The sequence below is a fragment of the Haematobia irritans genome, chromosome 2 (genome assembly GCF_050003625.1).
Source record: "Haematobia irritans isolate KBUSLIRL chromosome 2, ASM5000362v1, whole genome shotgun sequence".
Taxonomy (NCBI): domain Eukaryota; kingdom Metazoa; phylum Arthropoda; class Insecta; order Diptera; family Muscidae; genus Haematobia; species Haematobia irritans.
This window is the reverse complement of record NC_134398.1, coordinates 68344580-68370524: the sequence shown is the minus strand read 5'-3', so window position 1 is coordinate 68370524 and position 25945 is coordinate 68344580. Positions and strand designations below refer to the sequence as shown.

At 34.7% G+C, this 25945-nt stretch overlaps 1 protein-coding gene across 3 annotated transcripts in view; it reads left to right on the top strand.

Annotated features, from left to right (window-relative positions):
* Nucleotides 1-25945, top strand: part of LOC142225414 (phospholipid-transporting ATPase VD) — a 171004-nt gene that overhangs the window by 1328 nt on the left and 143731 nt on the right. For all 3 annotated transcript variants that reach the window (XM_075295160.1, XM_075295158.1, XM_075295159.1), the window contains exon 2: nucleotides 5862-7094. In XM_075295160.1, coding sequence (XP_075151275.1) covers nucleotides 6025-7094 — 1070 coding nt within the window. In that variant the 5' untranslated portion in view covers nucleotides 5862-6024. The remainder of the gene's footprint in view (nucleotides 1-5861; nucleotides 7095-25945) is intronic.

The following is a 25945-nucleotide window of genomic DNA, read 5'->3' as shown; positions in this document are numbered from 1 at the left end:
AGTTTAGCTATACCTCTCAGATTTTTTCAAAACTTCATAGATGGTAGTACTCTATGAGTAGATTACAACGATAACTTTTTTCCTGGCGGTCGTAACCGGATAACCGGTTATTCGGTTCAAAAGTGTAAGTTAGAAATCATTAATAAAACCGGTTCTAGAAAACCGACTACTTTGAAGTGTACACCACTAGAAATGTTTTGAAGCAACATCCGTTCGAGCTGTACAGGTAAAAACTTGTCTTTTTCGGAACCGGTTTTTTTGCAAATAAGCTAATATCTCAAAAAATACTCGATGTAAAGGTACTATATAACCGATTGCATTGTGTAGCTAACACTTCTACCGTCAAGGTCAACGTCAAGCTGCTATCTCTACTATAACCGGTGATATTAAGTATTATATATCCATATCCGGTTTGAAAAATAAAGAAAAATTTTTTGCCTCCGCCGCTTTCATTTTCCTACGATTAGCCATATTAACCGGATCCATATCCGGTGTGAAAAGAAAAATTTCGCATGAGGCGCTTTTTCACTCTTACAATTACAAATGTTAACAGGTTTCAAAAGTAGACGTTCACATTAATTCACATTTGATAACAAAAATAAAACAAATGACACTTTTTAAAAATTTGTAATAGTTTCTATTAATGGATCTTCACAAACAATTAATTTTTGAAGCGCATGGTTGCATTTAACGCCACAGCCGATGTTATAACGGCACTTTTCATATTTCGTGTACTTCCCCATATCCGGTTTTAAACTGGATCTTTTTTCATTCTACCCGAAAACAACTTCGAAATAAAATTGAATATATTTTTTTTTGCAAAATTCTAATTTCACGGCTGTTGTTGTTGTTGTTGTAACAGTTTATTGTGATCTCATCCATTTCATGTTATACGCTTGGTACATCAGCTTGTTGGCAGATCAAGGAACTCTGCGACTAAGATGGGGTGTGTCCAGAGTGATCTGGTGGTAAGTCGGGTTGGTTTGGCTGGGCAAGAGAAAAGATGACGCGTGTCGTGTGGCCCTTGGTTGCAAATTGGACAAACGTCAGCTACGCTGCTATCAATCACCGATAAGTAGGAATTGAGGCGGCTGCACTTGCCTGATCTTAATTTCACGGCTACAATTATCTGCGGTTATAACAGATATATTGGCTTGAATATGACTTTAACGGATAGGTAGAAGTGTTAGCTACACAATGCAATTAGTTTTTTGCACATTTACATCGAGCGTTTTTGGATTAAAAACGGTTCAAAAACACATTTTTTTCATATAAAACCTAAACTGATAACCGGATAAACTCGTACCTCATTTGAAAGGTCTTACCTTTAGCTTTTAGGGATGTAGATTTCAAAGTAATCGGTTTACTAAAACCGGTTTTATTAACGATTATTTGCTTACACTTTAGGCTCGAATAACCGGTTAACCGGTTACGACCGCCAACCGGTTACTATTTATTTCGATGTCAAATTTAATTCTCTATCGACCCAAAAAAAAATTTACGAGGTATAGCTAAACTAGAGTTGCTCCCAAAAACTAGGCACTCTATATTTTCATATAACGTTTTTATATAAAGTATTTAAAAACAAAGTAGTGTTTCAAAATCCTCACTTGAAACGTATTTAGTATAATCCCAAAATTTTGCAAAATTTGTTCAGTTTTTCCTTGGAAAGGGGTTTCGTTAAAAAGTCTGCAACTTGATTTTCTGATGGAATTGGACAAAATATAACTTCATTCGATTTTCTCTTCTCCCGGATGAAATGATGTCGTATATCAATGTGCTTTGTTCTTGGGTGATAAGCTTAATTGGATGCCAGATGAACTGCGCTTCTGTTGTCACAAAAAATGGTTGTGGGATTTAAATTATTGAAATTTGGGTGTAGTTCTTTCTGTTACGTTCGTATCCATATGACTTCTTGTGTAGCACTTGTTAAAGCCATGTATTCGGCCTCCGTTGTTGATAAAGCTATAGTTTGCTGTATTTTGCTTGCCCAAGATATTGCCCCATCTTGAATTATATTTATATATCCAGTTACTGACCTTCGATCTTCCAAGTCGTTTGCCCAATCAGAATCTGAATATGAAATAAGTTCATGATTGCCTTTAGATTTATAATGTAATTTATAATGTGAAGTTTCTTGCAAATAACGAAAAATACGTTTCACAGCATTCCAGTGAATTTTTGAAGGTTTGTTGTTAAATTTACTTAAACAGTTTACTGCCTGACTTATATCGGGACGAGTACATTGTGCAGCGAAAAGTAAGCTCCCAATGGCTTGTTGGTATGGTACATTTTTTACAGTATCGTCTTCTTCATTTGTCTTTGATAGCTTTTGATTTACATCAAATGGGGTTGATACAGGATTACAATTTTCCATATTATAAATATTTAGCTTGTGCAAAATGTGTTCTTCTTGGTCCACACATATTGAATCCTTATTCTTGTTTATTCGCACAACTAAACAAAGTTCCGCATCGCCAAGAAATTTCATTTTAAAATTATTCATCTACGTACAAGGCCATGTAGGTCAATTTATTTCCATTCCATAATAAATACATGGAACTCGAACAGACAGTAACATACCAATTTTTTTAAGTGCTTCATTTAACCTATTGTTCCAAACATGACTTGCCTGTTTTAACCCATACAAAGCTTTCTTCAGTTTTAAGATATAATTTTCGGGTACATTCACATTTTCCGGCTGTTCTATATATACGTCTTCCTTCAGTTCTCCTTGTAAAAATGCTGTCACTGCGTCAAGTTGTTCGATATTTAGACAATATCTAGCAGCTAGAGCCATTATAAATCGTATAGATGTATACCGTACAACGGGCGAATATGTTTCTTCATAGTCTATTCCTTTCTTTTGCGTATAGCCTTTGGCGACCAATCTTGCTTTGTAGCGTATTGAGTCATCTGGCTCGATTTTCTTCTTGAAAATCCTCTTAGTTTTTGTTATATTGCAGTTATTATGTTTCTGAACAACTTCCCATGTTTGATTTTCTTCAAAAGACGATATTTCACTTCGAATAGCACTTTCCCACTTTTCTTTATCCTCACAAGATAAAGCTTCTTCAATCGTGTTGGGTTCAGTGAATTGAGCTATACATCCCGACCAATTTATTTTGCGGTTTTCGGCCAATCTTTTGCTCTGTCGAATGACACTTTCATCTAGATTTTGGGATGCTTTTTTGTTTTCTTCCGGTATAGCGACATTGTCTTGAATGACATCTTCAACTAAGTCATCGGAATGCGTAATCACCACTCAATAAATTCTCAAATAGTTTACGAAAATTAAAAATAAGCTTTATTGCGAATATTTTTCAACCAAAACTTGTATAAAAGCTTACATCACTCCCACCTGAAAGTGAATTTCAAAACTCTAGGGATTTTGTATAATTTATTGATTTTTGAAAAAAAGGAAAATATCAAAACTATGCGAAAGCTTGCATACACTACATTAATAAAAAAATATACGAAAAAATGTCTTATTAAACATATCAACAAATAACAAGTATATACGGCCGCAAGTTCGGCCAGGCCGAATCTTATGTACCCACCACCATGGATTGCGTAGAAACTTCTACGAAAGACTATCATCGACAATCGAATTACTTGGGTTGTGGTATCTTAAAACTTCTTAGCATCGTTTTCTAAATTGTGATTTAGTCCATACATGGTATATATTAGACAAAAAAAGTTAAGTTAAGTCTACAAATAATTACGAATCGATATGGACTTTTTGTATGTAGAGAGCCAGAATTGAAATATGGGGATCGCTTATATGGGGGCTATATACAATTATGAACTTGATATGGACCAATTTTTGTGTGATTGGGGATCGATTTATCTGAGGGCCATATATAAGTATAGACCGATATGGACCTAGTTAGGCATGGTTGTTAACGTCCATATACTAGCACAATGTACCAAATTTCAACTCACTCGGATGAAATTTGCTCCTCCAAGAGGTTCCAAAACCAAATCTCGGGATCGGTTTATATGGGGCTATGTACGATTACGAACTGATATGGACCACTTTTGGCATGGTTGTTAAATATTATATATTACCACCACGTACCAAATTTCAAGCAGATCGGATGAATTTTGCTTCTCCAAAAGGCACCGGAGGTCAAATCTGGGGATCGGTTTATATGGGAGCTATATATAATTATGGACTGATAGGAACCAATTCCTGCATGGTTGTTGGATACCATATACTAACATCACGTACCAAATTCCAACCGAATGGGAAGAATTTTGCTCTTCTCTGGAGGTCAAATCTGGGGATCGGTTTATATGGGGCCTATATATAATTATGGACCGATATCGACCAATTTTTGCATGGGAGTTTGAGGCCATATATTAACACCACGTACCAAATTTCAACTGAATCAAATGAATTTTGGTCTTCCAAGAGGTTCCGGAGGTCAAATCTGGTGATCGGTTTATATGGGGGCTATAAATAATTATGAACCGATGTGGACCAATTTTTGCATGGTTGTTAGAGACCATATACTAACATCACGTACCAAATTTCAGCCGGATCGGATGAAATTTGCTTCCCTTAGAGGCCTCGCAAGCCAAATCGGGGGATTGGTTTATATGGGGGCTATATATAATTATGGACCGATGTGGACCAATTTTTGCATGGTTGCTAGAGACCATATACTAACACCATGTTCCAAATTTCAGCCGGATCGGATGAAATTTGCTTCTCTTAGAGGCCTCGCAAGCCAAATCGGGGGATGGGTTTATATGGGGGCTATATATAATTATTGACCGATGTGGACCAATTTTTACATGGTTGTCAGAGACCATATACCAACACCATGTACCAAATTTCAGCCGGATCGGATGAAATTTGCTTCTCTTAGGGGCCTCGCAAGCCAAATCGGGGGATGGGTTTATATGGGAGCTATATATATAATTATTGACCGATGTGGACCAATTTTTACATGGTTGTCAGAGACCATATACCAACACCATGTACCAAATTTCAGCCGGATCGGATGAAATTTGCTTCTCTTAGAGGCCTCGCAAGCCAAATTTTGGGGTCCGTTTATATGGGGGCTATACGTAAAAGTGGACCGATATGGCCCATTTGCAATACCATCCGACCTACATCAATAACAATTACTTGTGCCAAGTTTCAAGTCGATAGCTTGTCTCGTTCGGAAGTTAGCGTGATTTCAACAGACGGACGGACGGACGGACATGCTCAGATCGACTCAGAATTTCACCACGACCCAGAATATATATACTTTATGGGGTCTTAGAGCAATATTTCGATGTGTTACAAACGGAATGACAAAGTTAATATACCCCCCATCCTATGGTGGTGGGTATAAAAATATGAGTAAAACTTGGGATACTCATTATCTGCCCTATAAAAAAGTGTAGGAGGTGCTCCCCGAGAGAAAAATATTTAATTTAATTTTTAACAATACAGTAAGCCTTCGTGGCAATAAATCATATTGCTCTTTAAAATAGTAATTGTAAAATTATCAATATTAATCATTAAAACATAAATTACCCTATAATCCCTTGATAATTAACTTTGGTAACATCTGGATAGAAGTTGCAATATCTTGCTCCTGTAGGAGGTTGAGCCTTTTTCACTATTGGTAACCATGGTTTGAGCAAATGAAGTAAATGACATTCTATTTTCTTCCTTTGGTCACTAGGCTGTCTTAAAATTGATCGGTGGACGTTGGAAAAGACCAAAAAAATAAGAAAAGCTCATTCCATGATGGTGGGAAACATTTGTTGCACATTACCACTTAGATAACTGTTACAAAAATGTTTGTTTTATTTTGTATAAGCTATTCCTAATCTTACCTTATTGTCTTTCTTTGCAGTATATATTCTTGGATGGAACGGTTTGAACTAAATGTTTGCAGTGGTTAAAGAAACAATGGCGAATATTTAAATGTCGACTGTTCATTAATAATGTGCCTATAAAATCACGTAGTACTGAATCAGTTTTTATATTATTTACGAAACTAATGGTGTCTTGTGAAAATGCCTTCAGCAAATACCGAGGAGTTGAGGAGAAAGTTTACAGTTGTACAGCAACAAAGATCTGCTCCCCCGGGATATACGGTACCGGCAGCGTCAACAACGGTGGTAATGCCGATGTCTACTACAAATACAACAACAGTTTACGATCCCTTAAATGCTTCATCGATACCTCTAAGCAATACAGCAACGACCGGGTTCTTAACATTGCAAGAACCCGAGAGAACTTATGTTTTCCCTGGGTCTGTTGGCGTGGGTGGAAACGTCATGGTCGGTAGTACATCACCAGGGATACCAGGTGTGGCAATCATAAATCCTACACCTCACACATTAAGTGTGACCACAGCGGCAGGACGTGGACATGCCCGTTCAGTTAGCCATGGCGGGGGAGCAATACTAGGTCCGGGTGGTCGACCAATTAAGTCGGCAATGAAAGGGCATCAAAGGGCTTTTTCGCAGGGCCAAATTATGGATTCACCAGGTGCCTCGAATACCCCTAGGGGTCACAGTAGAGTTGGCTCTAAAACTGACTTCATTTTACCACCTGGTCATAAGGAGGAGAATGCCACACGTGAATTTGGTCCTTCGGCACCGTCGTCCGCTGCGGGACGAGGCCATTCTCGGCAAGCTTCCCGCTCTGAATCAATTTATACCCTGCGTCGTTCAGAAACTCCACCCTGGTGGAAACGTATCGGTATTTGTCGAACAGAAAATTGCGACGAACGCTCCTACCGCATTGTAGTGCCAAATCACACAATCCCCCCTAAAACACCCAAACGTGATCATCCAAATGGCCACTTTATTGGCAATAAAATTCGCACGACAAAATATACCTTGCTTTCATTTATACCCAAAAACCTCCTCGAACAATTTCATCGTGTAGCAAATTTGTATTTTATTTTTATTGTCCTATTAAACTGGTTTCCCGCTATCAATGCTTTTGGCAAAGAAGTCGCTATGATACCAGTACTATTTGTTTTGGGTGTAACTGCTGTAAAGGATTTGTTTGAGGATCGTCGTAGGAGATGCTCCGATAAAAGGATTAACAACTCTACATGTCGCGTATACGATGGGTAAGTTGTATTACTTTTGTAGTTTAGTTTTTCGTATATGATGACATTGCCACATAAAGATGACTTCATCAACATCATAACTTCATGACTGTTATTTGTGTTGGACTGTAGCCAATTACATGCAACAAATGTGGTTATCAGGGCGTTTACAAATTAGATGTGCTTTATGGGTGATTAGAATTAACTATTAATAATAATATAGCACGCATGGAAAATGAGAATTGTGACAAGGACGTTGCAGAGAGCGAGAACGCGTCGACAATTTACACTTTTAAATACTTAGTATTTTCTTAGGAGAATATCGCCATTTATTTTTTAATCTTGATCTATTCATTTCGAAAAATTTTTCGGTTGGCCCCCAATTTGAAATGTTGTTTGTATCCCTGCCTGACAATCTAACAAAAGTTCACGAAGAGGTAAAATGAATTCGTTAAAGCATTTATTTCCTAATTTACATTAAAGAAAGTTTATATTTCGTAAACGGCAAGTTATATACATATTTTACAAGGGTTTTCCAATGATTTATACCTCGGCTATCTACTACGTCAATTACTTCATTTATTCTTAGCTTGTTCTTTTCAATGCGACTTGTTTACCGCATTCGCCGTAGGCAATCTATATCTCCATCTGTTAGACGCTTCCTAGGTTGTTCCTTCAAGGATTTTGTTGTATGTCGGAAACTTTTAACTTTCTACAAGGTTATTGTTAGATCTAGACCCTTGGTTTTGCGTTTTTTATTTACTTTTTCACGTTCTACGAGAAATGTGCAAATATTCATTCCTCGAGTTAGGAGGAGTATATATTCTAGATCATTTACTGTGAGAATTGCTAGAGTGTGGAATGTGCTGCCTCATGAACTAAGGATTTTCTCACATTGTAGCAATGTTTTTCGTGTGAAACTAATATCGTATCTTAACGCTGCTGGCAGCGGATAAACAAGGGTTTTCATGTCTTTTTGGTGTGCCTACAATTGCAGTCACTTAATTGAACGTGAGACCATATTGGCCTACCTAATTATGGGACTTTACCCCCTTTTTATCTTAATATGATACACCTTTGTTATTATGGCTGGGGAGCCGCGTTAGTGTTAGTATTAGACTAAAATAGTCTTTAATTATTAGTTTTTTACAGAATTATTTAATGCTCAGGTACTTGCTAAGAGTAATATGTTTATTGGCCTTGAAGGCTTTATATTACTTTATGATTCAATAAACAAATAAATAAATAAATAAATAAATAAATATTAAAAAGTTTCTTAAATTGTAGAAATAACATTTTACTTCAGTTCATATTTAACCCTTCTGATCGAAATATAATTGAATGAATCCCTTATATAATATTGTAATCCGATGTGCTCCAGATATCTGCAAATCCCGGTCTCACTTGTTTGCTTTCTCTGTATGTGGGTGAATAAATTGTGTATTTTAGTCTTACATAATAGTTCATTACTGAGGCAGTCCCATTGTCCGTGTAACTCGTGTAACTAATCATGTAACTAATTTCAGTTTGAACTTTCTTAAAAGTATGATTAAAATAAATTTTTGGGTGTGTAGGATGAGTGAACGAAAGAATGTAATTGATAAACTGTTATTCAAAGTCGAAGCAATGTGACAAATTTTTATTAAATCGAACGAGAACTCGATCCGTCCGAATAGTCCAACCAAAAATTGCAGGAGAATCCAACCAAACTGAACGCTGCCCTTAGAACTGCGACTAGGTGTCTCCGCAGCGATAGCATGGTAACTGACGTATGTCCAATTTGCAACCAAGGGCCACACGACACGCGTCATCTTTTCTCTTGCCCAGTTAAACCAACCCGACTTACCACCAGATCACTTTGGACACACCCCACCATAGTCGCAGAGTTTCTCGATCTGACCACAAGCTGAAGTACCAAAGCGTGGAAGCCACCGTGGTGCAATGGTTAGCATGCCCGCCTTGCATACACAAGGTCATGGGTTCGATTCCTGCTTCGACCTGCTTCCCACCTCAGTAATGCTGGTGACATTTCTGAGGGTTTCAAAACTTCTCTAAGTGGTTTCACTGCAATGTGAAACGCCGTTCGGATTCGGCTATAAAAAGGAGGTCCATTGTCATTGAGCTTAACATGGAATCGGGCAGCACTCAGTGATAAGAGAGAAGTTCGCCAATGTGGTATCACAATGGACTGAATAGTCTAAGTGAGCGTGATACATCGGGCTGCCACCTAACCTAACTTAAAGCGTATAACATAAAAATGGATGAAATCACAATAAACTGTTACAACAACAACAATAATCATTTAATCAAGTTTTTTCGAAATTTTTTCGAAATTTTTATTTTTTTAGAAAACAATTATATCACTAAAAATATGTACCAGGTATGAAAATTTAGTTTTTATTAAGTAATAAAATAAACACAAAAAAGTACTTTTGATACCAAATGTTACTTTATTTTATAATAACTTTGTTTAAACTTTTTAATTAAAATAATAAAGAAAATATGAATATGGCAGGAATACATAGCAATTCTAGTAACATATATAGTTCTTAGCAGATCATAAGGTACATTTGTCCATTTTTATCTTTTTAACTTAATGTTAATTATTAGGTCAATTTAGTCCAATCCATACTCTTTGCAACATTTCGGCCGGCATCCCAGTCAGAAAAAAAAACCATCGGAAAAGCGTTTTGAACGGTTGATACACGGTGGGAAAAAGCGTTGTTACATCGTTATACGGTGTATCGATGGTTTTTACAACCATTAAAAAGCAGTGAAAAACAACATTTCATACGTCTTTCCAATTGTTTCTAGAATGCTTTAGGAGGGTTAGAATTATAATTTTACAGTACATTAAAACCTTCAAAATACGTTGAATATTTTATTGTTATATTTATATTAGTGTTTTACACTTTACAAAGGAACATCATAAAACTTAACAATTAATAGGAAAAATACATAATTAAGATTAAGATTGACATTTCTAAATGAAAAAAAAAGTATTTTAATATGCTTATTTAATATGGTGTTCACGTTGGAAATAATAGACTCCTCCATTTTTTGAAGTTATAAAGTAAACTTCTCCGTAAACTGAAAATTTCATTCTTCAACTCATTTTTTATCTCTCCAATATCGTCCTTAATAGCCCTTAACTCTCTTCTAACTTCATCCCTGAATGAAGCTACATAGAAAGATAAAGAATAACATTTGTTGATTATGGTCTCTATTGGGCGAAATACATTTCCTTACTCTCGTCATCCTTATTTACGGAATGGGATGGCATACTGTGATCCTCCGTTTCGAAAAAAAATCCAAATTATCATCTATAGCATCTGTAAAGTGAAAAATGAATTAAAACAATTATATAAATTCAGGGTTTCAAAATGTACCTCTTCTGTGTTTTAGCTTTTGTTGCTTTGCTTGATTCTTTCCTACGAAAGGTATCGTTCCAATGGAGTCCAACCTATTATCAGTGTCTGTAGAAAAAAATTGAAAATATAAAGAAATGAATTCTTTATTGCACGACATTTTTCTTACCTTCAGTTGTACCAAGGGTGTTAATTTTCCTTTTGTTAAGAATTTGAGACATTTTACCAAAATTTATTCTTTATTTTATTTTCTTATTTCGAAGTGACGCTTGTTTTCGCCGTTATAACTGTTTCACGTTTGTTTATGAATTGTTGTTTCTTGTACACAGAGTTGCATTTTTTCAGTGTTACCATCTAAACTCGAACTTAATACCCACCTTAAGCCGCTAAAATCGTCATTTTATCACGATTACTTTTCTTTAATAATCCGTTTTAAGGAATACAAACTTTGTGAAAATTGCTTTGGGCTTTTTCCCATCAAGTCATAATAAAATTTGCAACAAATATGTAAAATTTTATGCAGTTTTCTTACTGATTTAGTTTTCACTTTAGCGATTTAAGCGGATAAACTCGAAGTTAATACTCACCTTAACATGTGAAAAAAAGTAATTATGTCTAACAAAATGTCTTCAATTAGTCGTTAAATAAGTACTTATATTTGGGTTTTGGCGTGATGTCAGCGTTTAGTTTAGTTAAAACTTTCTACAATTGCCTCATTGGAAAATTAACCAAAATTGTTGTTCCTAGTGGTTTCATTGTTAATGTACATTTTCACTTTATATGATAAAGGAACATTATCCTATTATAAATCAATTCATATCAACAATAATACATCCATTACTCATTAAAAACCATTGGTCATTGATGGAACATGCATTTTCAACGATAATTTTATGGAAAATTTACTATTTAAAAACCGCCAATTAATTTGTTTAGCAAGCGTTGTTTCGACGTTGGCTTCCAACGCTGCTACAACGCTCAATATTTATAACCTTCGTAAATTTCTGACTGGGATCTCACGAATGAATGCTTCATTGTTGCTTTCCAATGCGTCAATTGTTATAGCTCCGCAAAAAATTGTTTAAAGACGTTAAATCGCACGATCTAGGAATTGGTCACATATTGACCGGTCCCGACCGTGAAATAAAATGTTCTCCGAACTCGCCTCTCAATAACTCCATTGTTACGCGTGCTGTGTGATATGTGGCGTCGTCTTGTTGAAACCACATGTCATGCAAGTCAAGCTCTTGGATTTGGGGCAAAAAAGTTCGATATCATCTTATGGTAGGACATACCATAAACATCTACGTTACAATTCGCATCATCTTTGAAGAAGTACGGTACAATGATTCCACCAGCCCATAAACAACGTCAAACTGCGACTTTTTTTGGATGCATTGATAGCTTTTGCAATGTTGGATGCATAGGTAGCTTTTGCAATGTTTCCGGCTGATCTTCACTTATTTTTGTACACCATTGAGCCAAAAATGAGCTTCGTCGCAGAGCACAAGAAGCACGCGATAGCCAGAAAGTGTTGCCAGAAAGATAAAAGCTAAAAGTAATCACTTAGACTATTCAGTTTATTGTGATACTACACGTGGTGAGCCATCTACTATCGATAAGTGCTGCCTGATTCTATGTTTAGCTTAATGATAAGATATGTTGTAGCAAAGTACATCGAATATTCAATTATTCAATCGGGCGAATATCTTTAAATAAAACGCTTTAAAAAATGTTGACAAATTTTCGAACCATAATCACCTGCGTATTAAATACATAATTTTAAATCAGCTGCCGAAAAGTTCAATATCATATTTTTTATATAAAGATAAAGATTTATATAAAGTAGTCTGTTTGGCCATCATTTGAAAATTCTCTAAAAAGTATTATTTGAAAGTTTGCTTTCAAAAATAATAATTTTCTCCACCAAACGGAGATCATACATTCTTGGTTAGACGAAATAAAATTGTAAGCAAAAATATTCTTAACTATTTTTCTTCATATACACTGTTAGTAATATTTCCAATTCTGTCATTTATTTTGTGTTATTATGTTTATATTTAAATACGCTTGGACTAGTTTATATATTTTGTCACGTTTTAGATAGTAGTGTATGCTAGAATTGATAAGAAATTCTTAATACAATGATTTTAGTCAATAGTACATCTATTGTTGAACTATCTTCAATAGATGTTTGGAATTTGGTGGAACTTAATTATGAGATGACATGTAAGCAGATGTTTTATATGAAAATTGTATTGAATGGTGTGACATTTTTACTGAATATTTTATAGATGTGAGGACAAATAAAACCGTATGTGAATATTCGTTTTAGCGTCACGTATATGTGAAAAAATAGTTATATACGAATGGAAAACGTTTTTTTCATATAATACTCCATAGAATTGACCAAACGGGAGGAGGTTGGAAATTCTAAATTTATCGACAGATACACTGCTTTCGTTTGGCACAAAACGCGTTTCAAAGAAAACAGCGAATATTTGAATCAAATACAAAAATTGTGATTTTTATAATGTTTGTGTTTGATTTTCAGCTTATTATGAAAATCATAAATCCAATTACCCAAATTGTAAGATTGTCACAAAAAAATTTTCAAATGATAGAATATAGTTGAGTGCAAAGGTAATTGGAATTTGAGATATTACTCAATCCAAATAAAATAATACTTGAAGTATATGATTCTTTTCAATTACGTTCGTAATTGAACTGAGTTAGCCAATTTAGTTTTTAATTTTAGCGATTTTGTAGAAGTACAAAAAATTGTCTCCAAATAATGTCAGATATAAATATTTCTATATGAGAATATAAACCTTGATAATAACTCCCACCAAATTTGAAGGAGTTGAGATGGTAACACAAATTTTGGTCTACATAATGGTGAAGGGTATAATATAGTCGGCCCCGCCCGACTTTAGACTTTACTTACTTGTTTAATTTGGAAATATTATTTTTATTTAATGAAAATATTAATTGGTATAATTAATATTTTAATTAAAAGTGAAAACACTTTCTTTATTTCCTTAATTGACTTTATTTTTTAATTTGATTAAAAATCAATTAGGTCAGTAAAATTTTTTAATTAAGTACAGTTTATGTGTGTGAAAATAAATTATAATGGATCTCGTTATAAAACCACAAAATAAGCGCCCCCTATATGTCAAAGTTGGAACTAAAGTTACATTATAATGGATTTATGGTCAAAAAATAATTGTAACAAAATGCACAAAACGCGCAAATTAGTTAAAATAATATATCAGATTGTATAATATAGGTCGAACTCTATCTAAAAAGGCGTACCAATACTCCATAACAATCAGTGGTGTGGAGATATGGCCACTTTTATACAGTGGGTCACAGACTGCAAACAAACAAGTGTGGGTTGACAAAACCAACTGGGAATGGAAGTAGAAATCGGGATCTACCAAACAACACAAGCCTTGTGTCCCGGACACGCTGGGGAGCCCAGATATTGCCCACTTTGTGTTATGGGCCACTCATCCTGGAAAGAAATTTCCAAATTTCTTCCAAATGGAAATATGTGGGCTGACCAAACTAACGTGGAATGAAAGTAGAAACCGAGATCTACTCAAGCACATAACTCATTTGTTCCAGACCCGCTGGGGAGCCGAGATATTGGCCGCTTTGCGTTATGGGCCACTCATCCTGGAAAGAAATTTCCAAATTTCTTCCAAATGGAAATATGTGGGCTGACCAAACCAACGCGGAATGGACGTAGAAACCGAGATCTACTCAAAAACACAAACCTTGTGTTCCAGACCCACTGGGGAGCCGAGATATTATTCACTTTGTGCAACTAGCGGGACTTTTGACCTTAGTGTAAAATCTCAAAAATGAAACTTTTTGAAAATGTTTAAAACAATATATTTTTATCTCCTTTACGTATTTTTTGTGAATATATTTTTTGTCGACAGGTATTAATTACATATTGATTTAATATATTAAATTTGTTTATGAAATAAAAAGTTGTTAACGAGACAATATACCATAACAAAATTTCAAATTATCTATATATATAAATTTCAATCTATGTTTGTTTATTTGTTTGCTTGTTTGTATGTTCCGAGTTGGCTCCGAAACGGCTGAACCGATTTACTTGAAACTTTCAGAGATCATTTTTTGACACCTGGTCGCGGAGGGGGACCTCCCCTTTGTCGGACTTTTTGAAAATTGGACAAAAGTTGACCGATTTGCTTGAAATTTTCATTGAAGGTTGGGTTTGGTATCTAGACAAAGATCCGCTACTTTATATTTCGATATTTGGTGGCGGAGGGGGACCTCCCCTTTGTTCGACTTTTTTTAAAGTACAGTGAAAAAACTAAAATTCTCTAAATTATCTGAGATTTACAGAGAACATGCGGTGAGGTTATGGAATTAATATGGGGTACCTGATGGTTTCTTATGTGGACGGGGAGGGAGACCTCCCCCTTGCCCTAATTTTTTAAACTTGCAACAAAATTATGCGATTTGCTTGAAATTTTCATTGAATGTTGCGGTTGGCATCTAGACAAAAATCCGCTACATTATTTTTCGATATTTGGTCGGGGAGGGGGACCACCCCTTTGCCCGATTTTTTTTAAAGTACAGTGAAAACAAAACTAAACTCCCCCGACTGAAATTTTACGGAAAAATGGGTTATGGAATTTATATCAGGTTCTTAATTTTTTAATAAAAATAAAAGGGCATAGGGAGATATCCGCTTCTCTTAAGTACATACAGAGAAACAATTAAACTTTTACCGAGTTACTTGAAATTTACAGAGGAATGGGAGAGGTTACGATATTAATAGTTGATACCTGAATTTGTGATATTTGGACGGAGGAGGGGCCGCCGTTTTAGGCTTATAATTTGCTTGACATTTTCTGGGACGTTTACAAAAGATACGCTACATCACTTTTCGATATTTAGTCGGGGAGGAGGTCCTCCTCTAAAACTGCAAAAAAAACAACACATCTTAAGTTTTTTGAAATTTACATAGGCAGTGGGGGAAGTTTATGAACGAAGAGGCAACCTTCCTTGCCCCACACTTGAAGGAAAGTTTCAAGAATTTTCAGGGAAGGTTAGGGGATATTGTATCGGGGAAAGTGACGTCCTTTTAAAACAATAGAGCAAAATTTAAACATCGCCGAACTACTTGAAATTTAAAGGGAACGTAGGAGGAGGTGATTAAATTTATACATGGTTTTTAAATTAGTATATGATTTTTCGATATCTGGTTGGGGATTGAAATAAACTTTGTCGATTTACTTCGATAGAATTTATAGGGACCATTGAGTCGTTGCGAAATTAATATAGGGTACGTGATAGTCCGATATCAGGTCGGAGTGGAGCGAAGGTGGGGAGAGGGTTCCCTTTTGGTACATAATTTGATGATTTTTGCAGAGGCTTCTGCCAGACTTCTTTTTAGTAAAGAACTTAAATTTACATGAAATTGGCAGCCAACGTAGAGGGTGCATCATTTTTCAACATTTTAGCAAATGTTAATGTGGTAAAATTTTTTACTACTTGTACTTTTTCCGATTTATTGGATGGGAAACAGTAATTCTTTGTATGTTATAATATAGTGCTTAATTTTCAGATATGTTGAGGAGAAGGATGCATTTCCTTGACAAACCACACATAAAATTCACAAGAAATATAGAAGATTGTCCAACTACTTGAATACAGAACATTATTAAACAAATTTGGAGGAAATGGTTCACCCACTCCCGCCGTATTTGTACCTATAAACGAAAAATCAAGTAGTCCGATTTGTTTAAAAGAATTCAAATCTGTTCGAATTTGTTTTCATCACGAAGGATATAGTTGACTAAGTTAACGCAAAATGTTCCTCCAAATACGCTTCGGAAGGCGCAGCGAAGCGGGCCGGGTTACGCTAGTACTTTTTATATATTCCATTGATCAATTTAAAAATTGTACAATATTGTTAATGCGTATTTAATGTAATATATTGAATTTGTTTTAAACTTTGAGTTTTTTTTAATTGTAATGCATGAGATCGTACTAGGAATGTGGCTAAAATTGCTTAAATCGAAGTACAGTCTTATTAAGGTTTCTTAAATTGAAGTACAATCTTATTCACTTTCTTAAATCGAAGTACTGTGTTATTGAATTATTTTCTCTTACGTTTTTAGAGTTTTTTGCTAAGAGCAACGACTAAACCAACAAGTAATAAAAAAGAATTTCGAGGGAATGGAGAATATTGAACACTTCCATAAACATTAAAATTATATTTGAATACAATTTGAAATCATTCAATTCAATTATTGAAGAAATTTGGAAATTTCTTTCCAGGATGAGTGGCCCATAACACAAAATGGGCAATATCTCGAGTCCCCAGCGGGTATGGAACACAAGGTTTGTGTTTTTGAGGAGATCTCGGTTTCTACGTCCATTCCACGTTGGTTTGGTCAGCCCACATATTTCCATTTGGAAGAAATTTGGAAATTTCTTTCCAGGATGAGTGGCCCATAACACAAAGCGGCCAATATCTCGGCTCCCCAGCGGGTCTGGAACAAATGAGTTTTGTGCTTGAGTAGATCTCGGTTTCTACTTCCATTCCACGTTGGTATGGTCAGCCCACATATTTCCATTTGGAAGAAATTTGGAAATTTCTTTCCAGGATGAGTGGCCCATAACACAAAGTGGCCAATATCTCGGCTCCCCAGCGGGTCTGGAACACAAGGTTTGTGTTTTTGAGTAGATCTCGGTTTCTACGTCCATTCCGCGTTGGTTTGGTCAGCCCACATATTTCCATTTGGAAGAAATTTGGAAATTTCTTTCCAGGATGAGTGGCCCATAACACAAAGTGGCCAATATCTCGGCTCCCCAGCGGGTCTGGAACACAAGGTTTGTGTTTTTGAGTAGATCTCGGTTTCTACTTTCATTCCACGTTGGTATGGTCAGCCCACATATTTCCGTTTGGAAGAAATTTGGAAATTTCTTTCCAGGATGAGTGGCCCATAACACAAAGTGGTCAATATCTTGGCTCCCCAGCGGGTCTGGAACACATGAGTTATGTGCTTGAGTAGATCTCGGTTTCTACTTCCATTCCACGTTGGTTTGGTCAGCCCACATATTTCCATTTGGAAGAAATTTGGAAATTTCTTTCCAGGATGAGTGGCCCATAACGCAAAGCGGCCAATATCTCGGCTCCCCAGCGGGTCTGGAACAAATGAGTTATGTGCTTGAGTAGATCTCGGTTTCTACTTTCATTCCACGTTAGTTTGGTCAGCCCACATATTTCCATTTGGAAGAAATTTGGAAATTTCTTTCCAGGATGAGTGGCCCATAACACAAAGTGGCCAATGTCTCGGGTCCCCAGCGGGTCTGGAACACAAGGTTTGTGTTTTTGAGTAGATCTCGGTTTCTACGTCCATTCCGCGTTGGTTTGGTCAGCCCACATATTTCCATTTGGAAGAAATTTGGAAATTTCTTTCCAGGATGAGTGGCCCATAACACAAAGTGGCCAATATCTCGGCTCCCCAGCGGGTCTGGAACAAATGAGTTATGTGCTTGAGTAGATCTCGGTTTCTACTTCCATTCCACGTTGGTTTGGTCAGCCCACATATTTCCATTTGGAAGAAATTTGGAAATTTCTTTCCAGGATGAGTGGCCCATAACGCAAAGCGGCCAATATCTCGGCTCCCCAGCGGGTCTGGAACAAATGAGTTATGTGCTTGAGTAGATCTCGGTTTCTACTTTCATTCCACGTTAGTTTGGTCAGCCCACATATTTCCATTTGGAAGAAATTTGGAAATTTCTTTCCAGGATGAGTGGCCCATAACACAAAGTGGGCAATATCTGGGCTCCCCAGCGTGTCCGGGACACAAGGCTTGTGTTGTTTGGTAGATCCCGATTTCTACTTCCATTCCCAGTTGGTTTTGTCAACCCACACTTGTTTGTTTGCAGTCTGTGACCCACTGTATAAAAGTGGCCATATCTCCACACCACTGATTGTTATGGAGTATTGGTACGCCTTTTTAGATAGAGTTCGACCTATATTATACAATCTGATATATTATTTTAACTAATTTGCGCGTTTTGTGCATTTTGTTACAATTATTTTTTGACCATAAATCCATTATAATGTAACTTTAGTTCCAACTTTGACATATAGGGGGCGCTTATTTTGTGGTTTTATAACGAGATCCATTATAATTTATTTTCACACACATGTACAGTTTTAACTTCAATCAATTTATTATTTGGAAAAATTTTGGTTAAATTTTTTCTGTGTACCAATAGTAGTAGACTCTACAAACTTCAAGATATTAATATCAAAGGTTTCTGCTAAAATTTGGAAAATAACCCGTTATTGTGGCGTGATAAGATATTGTTTTGGATCTGGTATTGAAAAGCAAAAAGAGTTATACAAAACTTTTTGAAATTCTTTAAACCAAATCTCGGATTTGAATTCAGCATCTCCAAACAATTTGCATTAGTAACAGGTTGGCTGATAAGTCACCGGTCTAACAAAGAAAAACACATTTTTTGTCAAAATTCGTTTTTATTATTCAACATAGTTCGCTTCAAGAGCGATACAACGATTATAACGACCTTCCAACTTTTTGATACCATTTTGGTAGTACTCCTTCGGTTTTGCCTCAAAATAGGCCTCAGTTTCGGCGATCACCTCTTCATTGCAGCCAAATTTTTTCCCTGCGAGCATCCTTTTGAGGTCTGAGAACAAGAAAAAGTCTCTGGTTGCCAAATCTGGAGAATACGGTGGGCGGGGAAGCAATTCGAAGCCCCAATTCATGAATTTTTGCCATCGTTCTCAATGACTTGTGACACTGTGCCTTGTCTTGGTGGAACAACACTTTTTTCTTCTTCATATGGGGCCGTTTTGCCGCGATTTCGCCCTTCAAACGCTCCAATAACGCCATATAATAGTCACTGTTGATGGTTTTTCCCTTCTCAAGATAATCGATAAAAATTATTTCATGCGCATCCCAAAAAACAGAGACCATTACTTTGCAAGCGGACTTTTGAGTCTTTCCACGCTTTGGAGACGGTTCACCGGTCGCTGTCCACTCAGCCGACTGTCGATTGGACTCAGGAGTGTAGTGATGGAGCCATGTTTCATCCATTGTCATATATCGACGGAAAAACTCGGGGTGTATTAGGAGTTAACAGCTGCAAACACCGCTCAGAATCATCAACACGTTATTTTTGGTCAAATGTGAGCTCGCGCGGCATCCATTTTGCACAGAGCTTCCGCATATCCAAATATTGATGAATGATATGACCAACACGTTCCTTTGATATCTATAAGGCCTCTACTATCTCGATCAACTTCATTTTACGGTCATTCAAAATCTTGTGGATTTTTTGATGTTTTCGTCGGTAACCACCTCTTTCGGGCGTCCACTTCGTTCACCGTCCTCCGTGCTCATTTCACCACGCTTGAATTTTGCATAGCAATCAATTATTGTTGATTTCCCTGGGGCAGAGTCCGGAAACTCATTATCAAGCCAAGTTTTTGCTTCCACCGTAGTTTTTCCCTTCAGAAAACAGTATTTGCTCAAAACACGAAATTCCGTTATTTCCATTTTTTTCACTATAACAAAAGTTGCTTCACAAAAGACGCTCTATCTCACAAACTAATTGACTTACAGACGTCAAATTTTGACACGAATCATTTGAAGGTTGGTACTATATAAAAATAATAGCGACGCCATTTATGTGTCAGACCGGGGACTTATCAGCTAACCTGTTACATTTTAACTATGCTAGTTTTAGCTATCACACTTTCTGCCTCGCAAAATTGAAAAGAAAAATGACGTAGTCATGCGAAGAAATGAGGAGAAAATTGAAAAAAAAAACTGAACAAGTCGTTGACAGCTGGCTTCCAGACGTCGATATACACGCCGTGAGCACGTGGCTAGAATACCGAATAGTCTTCATAAGACATAATGCCTCCAAATGCGGTATTTTCGTCATCTTTATTGGTTACTTTAGGCTCACGGTATGAAGGCTAATATATTTAATTTTACAGAAGTCTTTGGCATATACACTGAAAAATCTTGGTAATATTTATGAAGCTCTCTCATGCTTTCTATTATTTATTGAGATATATATTTCAAAAACCTAGAAGGAGTCGTGGTAGACAATGATAATCCCTTGGGAAAATTTGGGAAATATGGCTATACTACGAAAATATTTATAAGAGCAAAATCAAAAAATTAACAGAGTTTTATTGATTTTTGTACGGTTATCATAGAGCATAGACCTTCTCCCACACCAAACATTCCGGGGATTCCGGGAATCCCATATCAGATGTGAGTAGGTGAGGCTGCACGAAAAAAATACTTCCCATCCAAACGAAATTTTACACCAACGAACAAAAAAAGGTTCATTATGAACGCATTTTGTTTACAACAGAATATACTTTTCTATCCGTGTAACTATCATGCGATCTATACTTAATAGGTTACGAGACAACCTTCTCGATCCCGCAACAGTACCTTCATTAATTGAACGTGATAAAATGTTTTAATAACATACTTAATTTTAGCGGTATACTAAATCATTAGGTTTGATTTCAGCCCGATTAAGCTCCTTCGTCCTTTTTTGGCTTATTATTTTCTACAGTGTACATACAAAACTAATTGTTAAACACTCGCTCTACATTCAGGGGATAACAACTGCCTCCAATACAAGTCAAGCGTGCAAGCACTCAAATTGAATATGTGGGACAATGAGTGCACACAAGGCAGTTGTGGGGGGTTAAAATACAATTGAAATGCAAAACGTCATTATTTCTACCTCTGTCTAGTACCTGATGTCTTCCCCAAAGTCCAATAGTAAAGACTCACATTGTTATTGTATGAGGGAAAGTTTGTTTATCGATTGTTTGGCGATCACGTTTTTCGTAAAGGGAAATTATAACATTGATTGAATTGAAAAATAAACTAAACTGAAATTGACAAAAAGAAATAAAAAATTCTGATTCATTGATAAACTAAGTATTGCACATGCAAAAGATATGAATATACATGCCAATAGTTTAATTCAATAGAGGGCATGGAAATGGGAGATACAATGTTCGATTTAACAATTTTCTATCTGGAAATCAATATTTTTTTACTTAGATATCCTGTAGTGCTCTGAAAGATATACCATTTAAAAAGACACATACTGCATTTGTGAAGAAGAAAGTTGAACTTCGTATATCGCCAAAGAGATTTTTATTTGTTTGAACGATGTGTTTTTGTAGAATTTAGGTAGAATGCGTTCTAGATATTAGTTAACATTTTCCTATATTTATGTACCTCTGCACCAGCAGAATAACAACCCCTTCATTCGACTTCATTTTGGAATCTTCAATTATGAGGTAGTATTCAGTGACGCTAACCTTTTGTGAAAAAATTGGTTTAGGATTTTTTATTTATATTTGTAGGTATTGAAATTGTAAAAGGTGGACAAAATTGCACAAGATAACATGATATTGCAAAAAAAAAACAAAAAAAGAAAAAAGAAAAAAAAAAAAAAATAATAATAATAATAATAATAATAATAATAATAATAATAATAATAATAATAATATTACAAACCTGCCTTAATAGGCATTTGAGAGTAGTAATCAATCCCTAAAATTCTTATATTCATTATATCTGTAGGCAGTTTGATTATATGCAAAAAAATAAATAATACAAATATATAAGTAAGAATAAATTAGAAAAATTGTTAAAGGATTAAAAATTATTAACAAAAAAAAAAATAAAAATAAAAAAAAAAAAAAATAAAAATAAAAAAAAAAAAAAAATAAATAAATAAATAAATAAAAAAAAATAAATGTCTGTATATAAATAAAATAAAAAATAATACAAATGTATATCTATAAGAATAAATCAGTAAAAAAGTACTAGGATTAAAAATTATTTACAAAATTGTTATTATTTTAGGTGTTAAATTTATAGTAGTAGTTATTTAAAATATTATGTATGCTAAATAAACCTGCGTTAGTAGAAAATTGAGAGTAGTAATCAATTCCCATAAACTTTTTGTATTTGTAGCCCACATATAGTAGTTTCAAACTATATTTAAACTAAGATATGTACTTAGTATTAAGGTTTAGCTATAAGTCAATTTTTTGCAGTCCTTCATTGTAGGCCTCAATATTATTTTTTTTTTTTTTGCTTTTTCTAAAGTAAATTAATGTATTTTCTTTATGATGAGTATCTCTGTAACCGTATATGGCCATTTGGGCTTGGTTGTAAAATGAGTCAAATAAAATAAAAAATAAATAAAAAAATTGCTAGGCAGCAACTTATTCAAAGTGAAAGGTACTAGAAGAAGAAAAAACTGTATTTTAATATTTCAAGGCCAGTCGATGCTGTTGATTCTAAATAAATATATTTAATATATTAATAAAACATGTATTTTATTGAAGAAACAATTGCTTAAATATATAAATACATAAAATTGCACTTAAAAACCAAGGTAAGCAGTTCTAAATTTGAAGTAAAAAGTTTACCACAAATTTGTAAGATTTGTCCAAATGAATGAAAAAAAGTTCAATAAAATCATTCCATATATGAATTCAATTCAGTTAAATTTTTTCATTCTGTAGTATAGTGGTACATAAATATAGGAAAATGTTAACTAATATATGAAATGCATTCTACCTAATTTCTACGAAAATCACATCGTTCAAACAAATGAAAATGTCTTTGGCGCTATACGAAGTTCAACTTTCTTCAGTGTTAGCGTCACTGAATATTACCTGATAATTGAAGACGAATTAAGGGGTTGTTATTCTTCTGGTATTTTCTCACTAATTTAAGATAACAAATATTTTATATATTTTATTTCTTATTTACTATATTATTTTACTAAATTATTTTTTAACTATCTCTCCGTATACTCCAACTAAAAAAAACAACGCACGCGCAAACACATCGATTACTTCGATGACAGGTATCGATTACAGGCAGATAAAAGAAATATAGGACAATATCCTATATTCTAACAAGTGTGTTTTCTTAAGTTTTGAAAGGATTGAATACTTCTTAGAACAAAAGAACTGAAATATTTTTCTATGCCAAATGTTATTCGTGTGTATGATAAGCTTTCTATAATAAAGGAAGTCAGAATTATCATTTTATAGGAAATTTTACTAAATTTGAGGAAACTTGGGTTTAGTTCGGGTTTTGTTTATTTTTACGAATGCTTTGTTATCAGTGAATAAAATTTTCTTTTTCAGTAGTAAATTATTATATCCAGTGAAGAAAACAGTATTAGTAGAATTCCATGACTTATTCTATTCTTAATGAACTATTCCTATCTGCTTTCAGTTTAGGATTTGTTTACTGAAACAAGTAAATTTTATTATTTCACACAAAAATTTGCCTTAATGGAAATAAAATGGCTAAACTAAATTGATGAACATTTTTTCCTTTAGTTTAGAAGGCACTTTTTTCTGGGGGTATGTACATAAAAACTTTGTAAATTTCCTTGTTTTAATTAAGAATTTACGACGAATCGTTAATGAAGAATGTTTCGTAGAATTAACGAAGGTAATGCTTGCGGTGCAGGCGAAACGGCAGACTTTTCAGAAAGATTAAGTGAAGTACTGAAATAACAAAGCTATCCCACCAAATATTAGCTCGTTTTTAGAATTTTGTTTGACTGAACGCTGTCTTTAATAGATGTAGCACTAACATATCTTTGTTTTCAATTAGAATGGAAGGGTTGATTTTTGCTTTGCTAGAAACCAGACCGAAATCTTCGTCTCAAAGGGAATAATCAAAGAATTCGGTGTGTTTTGGTTCGTATACAAATCAATAAGTTATATGAAAATATAAACCTCCGATGGCTGGTAGATGTAGCACTAACATATCTTTGTTTTCAATTAGAATGGAAGGGTTGATTTTTGCTTTGCTAGAAACCAGACCGAAATCTTCGTCTCAAAGGGAATAATCAAAGAATTCGGTGTGTTTTGGTTCGTATACAAATCAATAAGTTATATGAAAATATAAACCTCCGATGGCTGGTAAAGACCCTGTGGAAGTTCTTGACTTTTAGTTTTTTTATAACTCTGTGTTTTACCTCATATCAAATATGATAGTTTATGGTCATCTGTACTGTTTAGTGTAGGAAATGATAAGGCATCATTTTTGAGATCATAAAAGACAGAATTATGCATGAATAAAAGTCACCCACACTGAAAAAAAAATATTGTCCTGAAGTCAAAGATTTCATGTCTTTAAAATACAAATGCAAATTTTGCTTGGCATAGAAGACACATTTCTCTAATATAAAGTTTTTTTCCTTGTCCAAAAGTCGATAAACTTTTCAATAAAGTTGTATTGTCCTTATAATTAAGTGATTTGACTTAACAATGGGTATCATAACATGAAAGAAAAAATGTTTGGGCTAAGATCAACTTGACTGTAATAATTTAGAAAAATTCTTTAAATTTAATGAAATTGTCTTTAACTTTGTTGTCTTTTTTGCATCTTGACTATAAAGCGAAAAATCGTTCAAATATAGGACACGTTTTTCAACACTTTATTTTAAAGACGTCTTTTACTTGAAACATAGCATAATTTCTACTGGAAGTCGAGTCCTAATTTTGAAAATAAAGTTGTTCTTAACTCGTTTTTAAAGGACTTTGATAGCATATGAAGAAAAAAATTTGAAAAAGCGAAAAAATAAAATTTGCTTCCTAGAAACAAGTACACAAAACCCAAATTTATAAGAGAATTGTGTCCTAAAAATATCCTTACTTGTATTCTCCGCTTCTTTGGCTCGGAATCTATACCAAATTTTTTAAAGTAAAGACAAAATCTTTGGAACCGGGCATGCTTTTTTTTCAGTGCATCACTCATCGGAGGGTTAAAAATTGCAACAAACTGAAGCACCAGCACCATTCCTGCGATAATTCAGTTAGTGGCAATTTGTATTAATTTCCCGTAGGAATGTCGGCGCCAATAGCCGTTTTAATACCTTCTTTAGAGTCCTGCGATAATTCTTTAGAAGTCACGATTTTTGCTTGGAATCAATGCCACAAATTCATAAATGAAGGATCAAATCTTCAAGCGCTCTTATTCTAAAGTTATTGGCCATACTTAAGACACTCTAAATCTGAGTAGCCCATTGTCCCGTTAAGATCTTCAGCACATTTTTTCCATGATCTACGTTTTGATATATTTATGCTTGGCCAAATACGAAGCCAGTTCTCTATACTTGCACCCTTTAAAATAAGTCAATGGAGAAATTGTGTAGTTTCCATAAGCATTTTTATATATAAAACCTGAAAATGTGTATTTGTTTTATCATAAATAACGTCTCTGTACATTTGTGTAAACATTCATATCAGAATTGTTGGTAAATCTTTTTGTTGGATTTCACACAGCTGTTTGACACGTTGACTTATTCTTGGCAAAATTATTCATTTGTATCAATTGTTAAAAATACAGAAGTCTTTGACTTGCTTGCGTATGAACGGTTGCGATA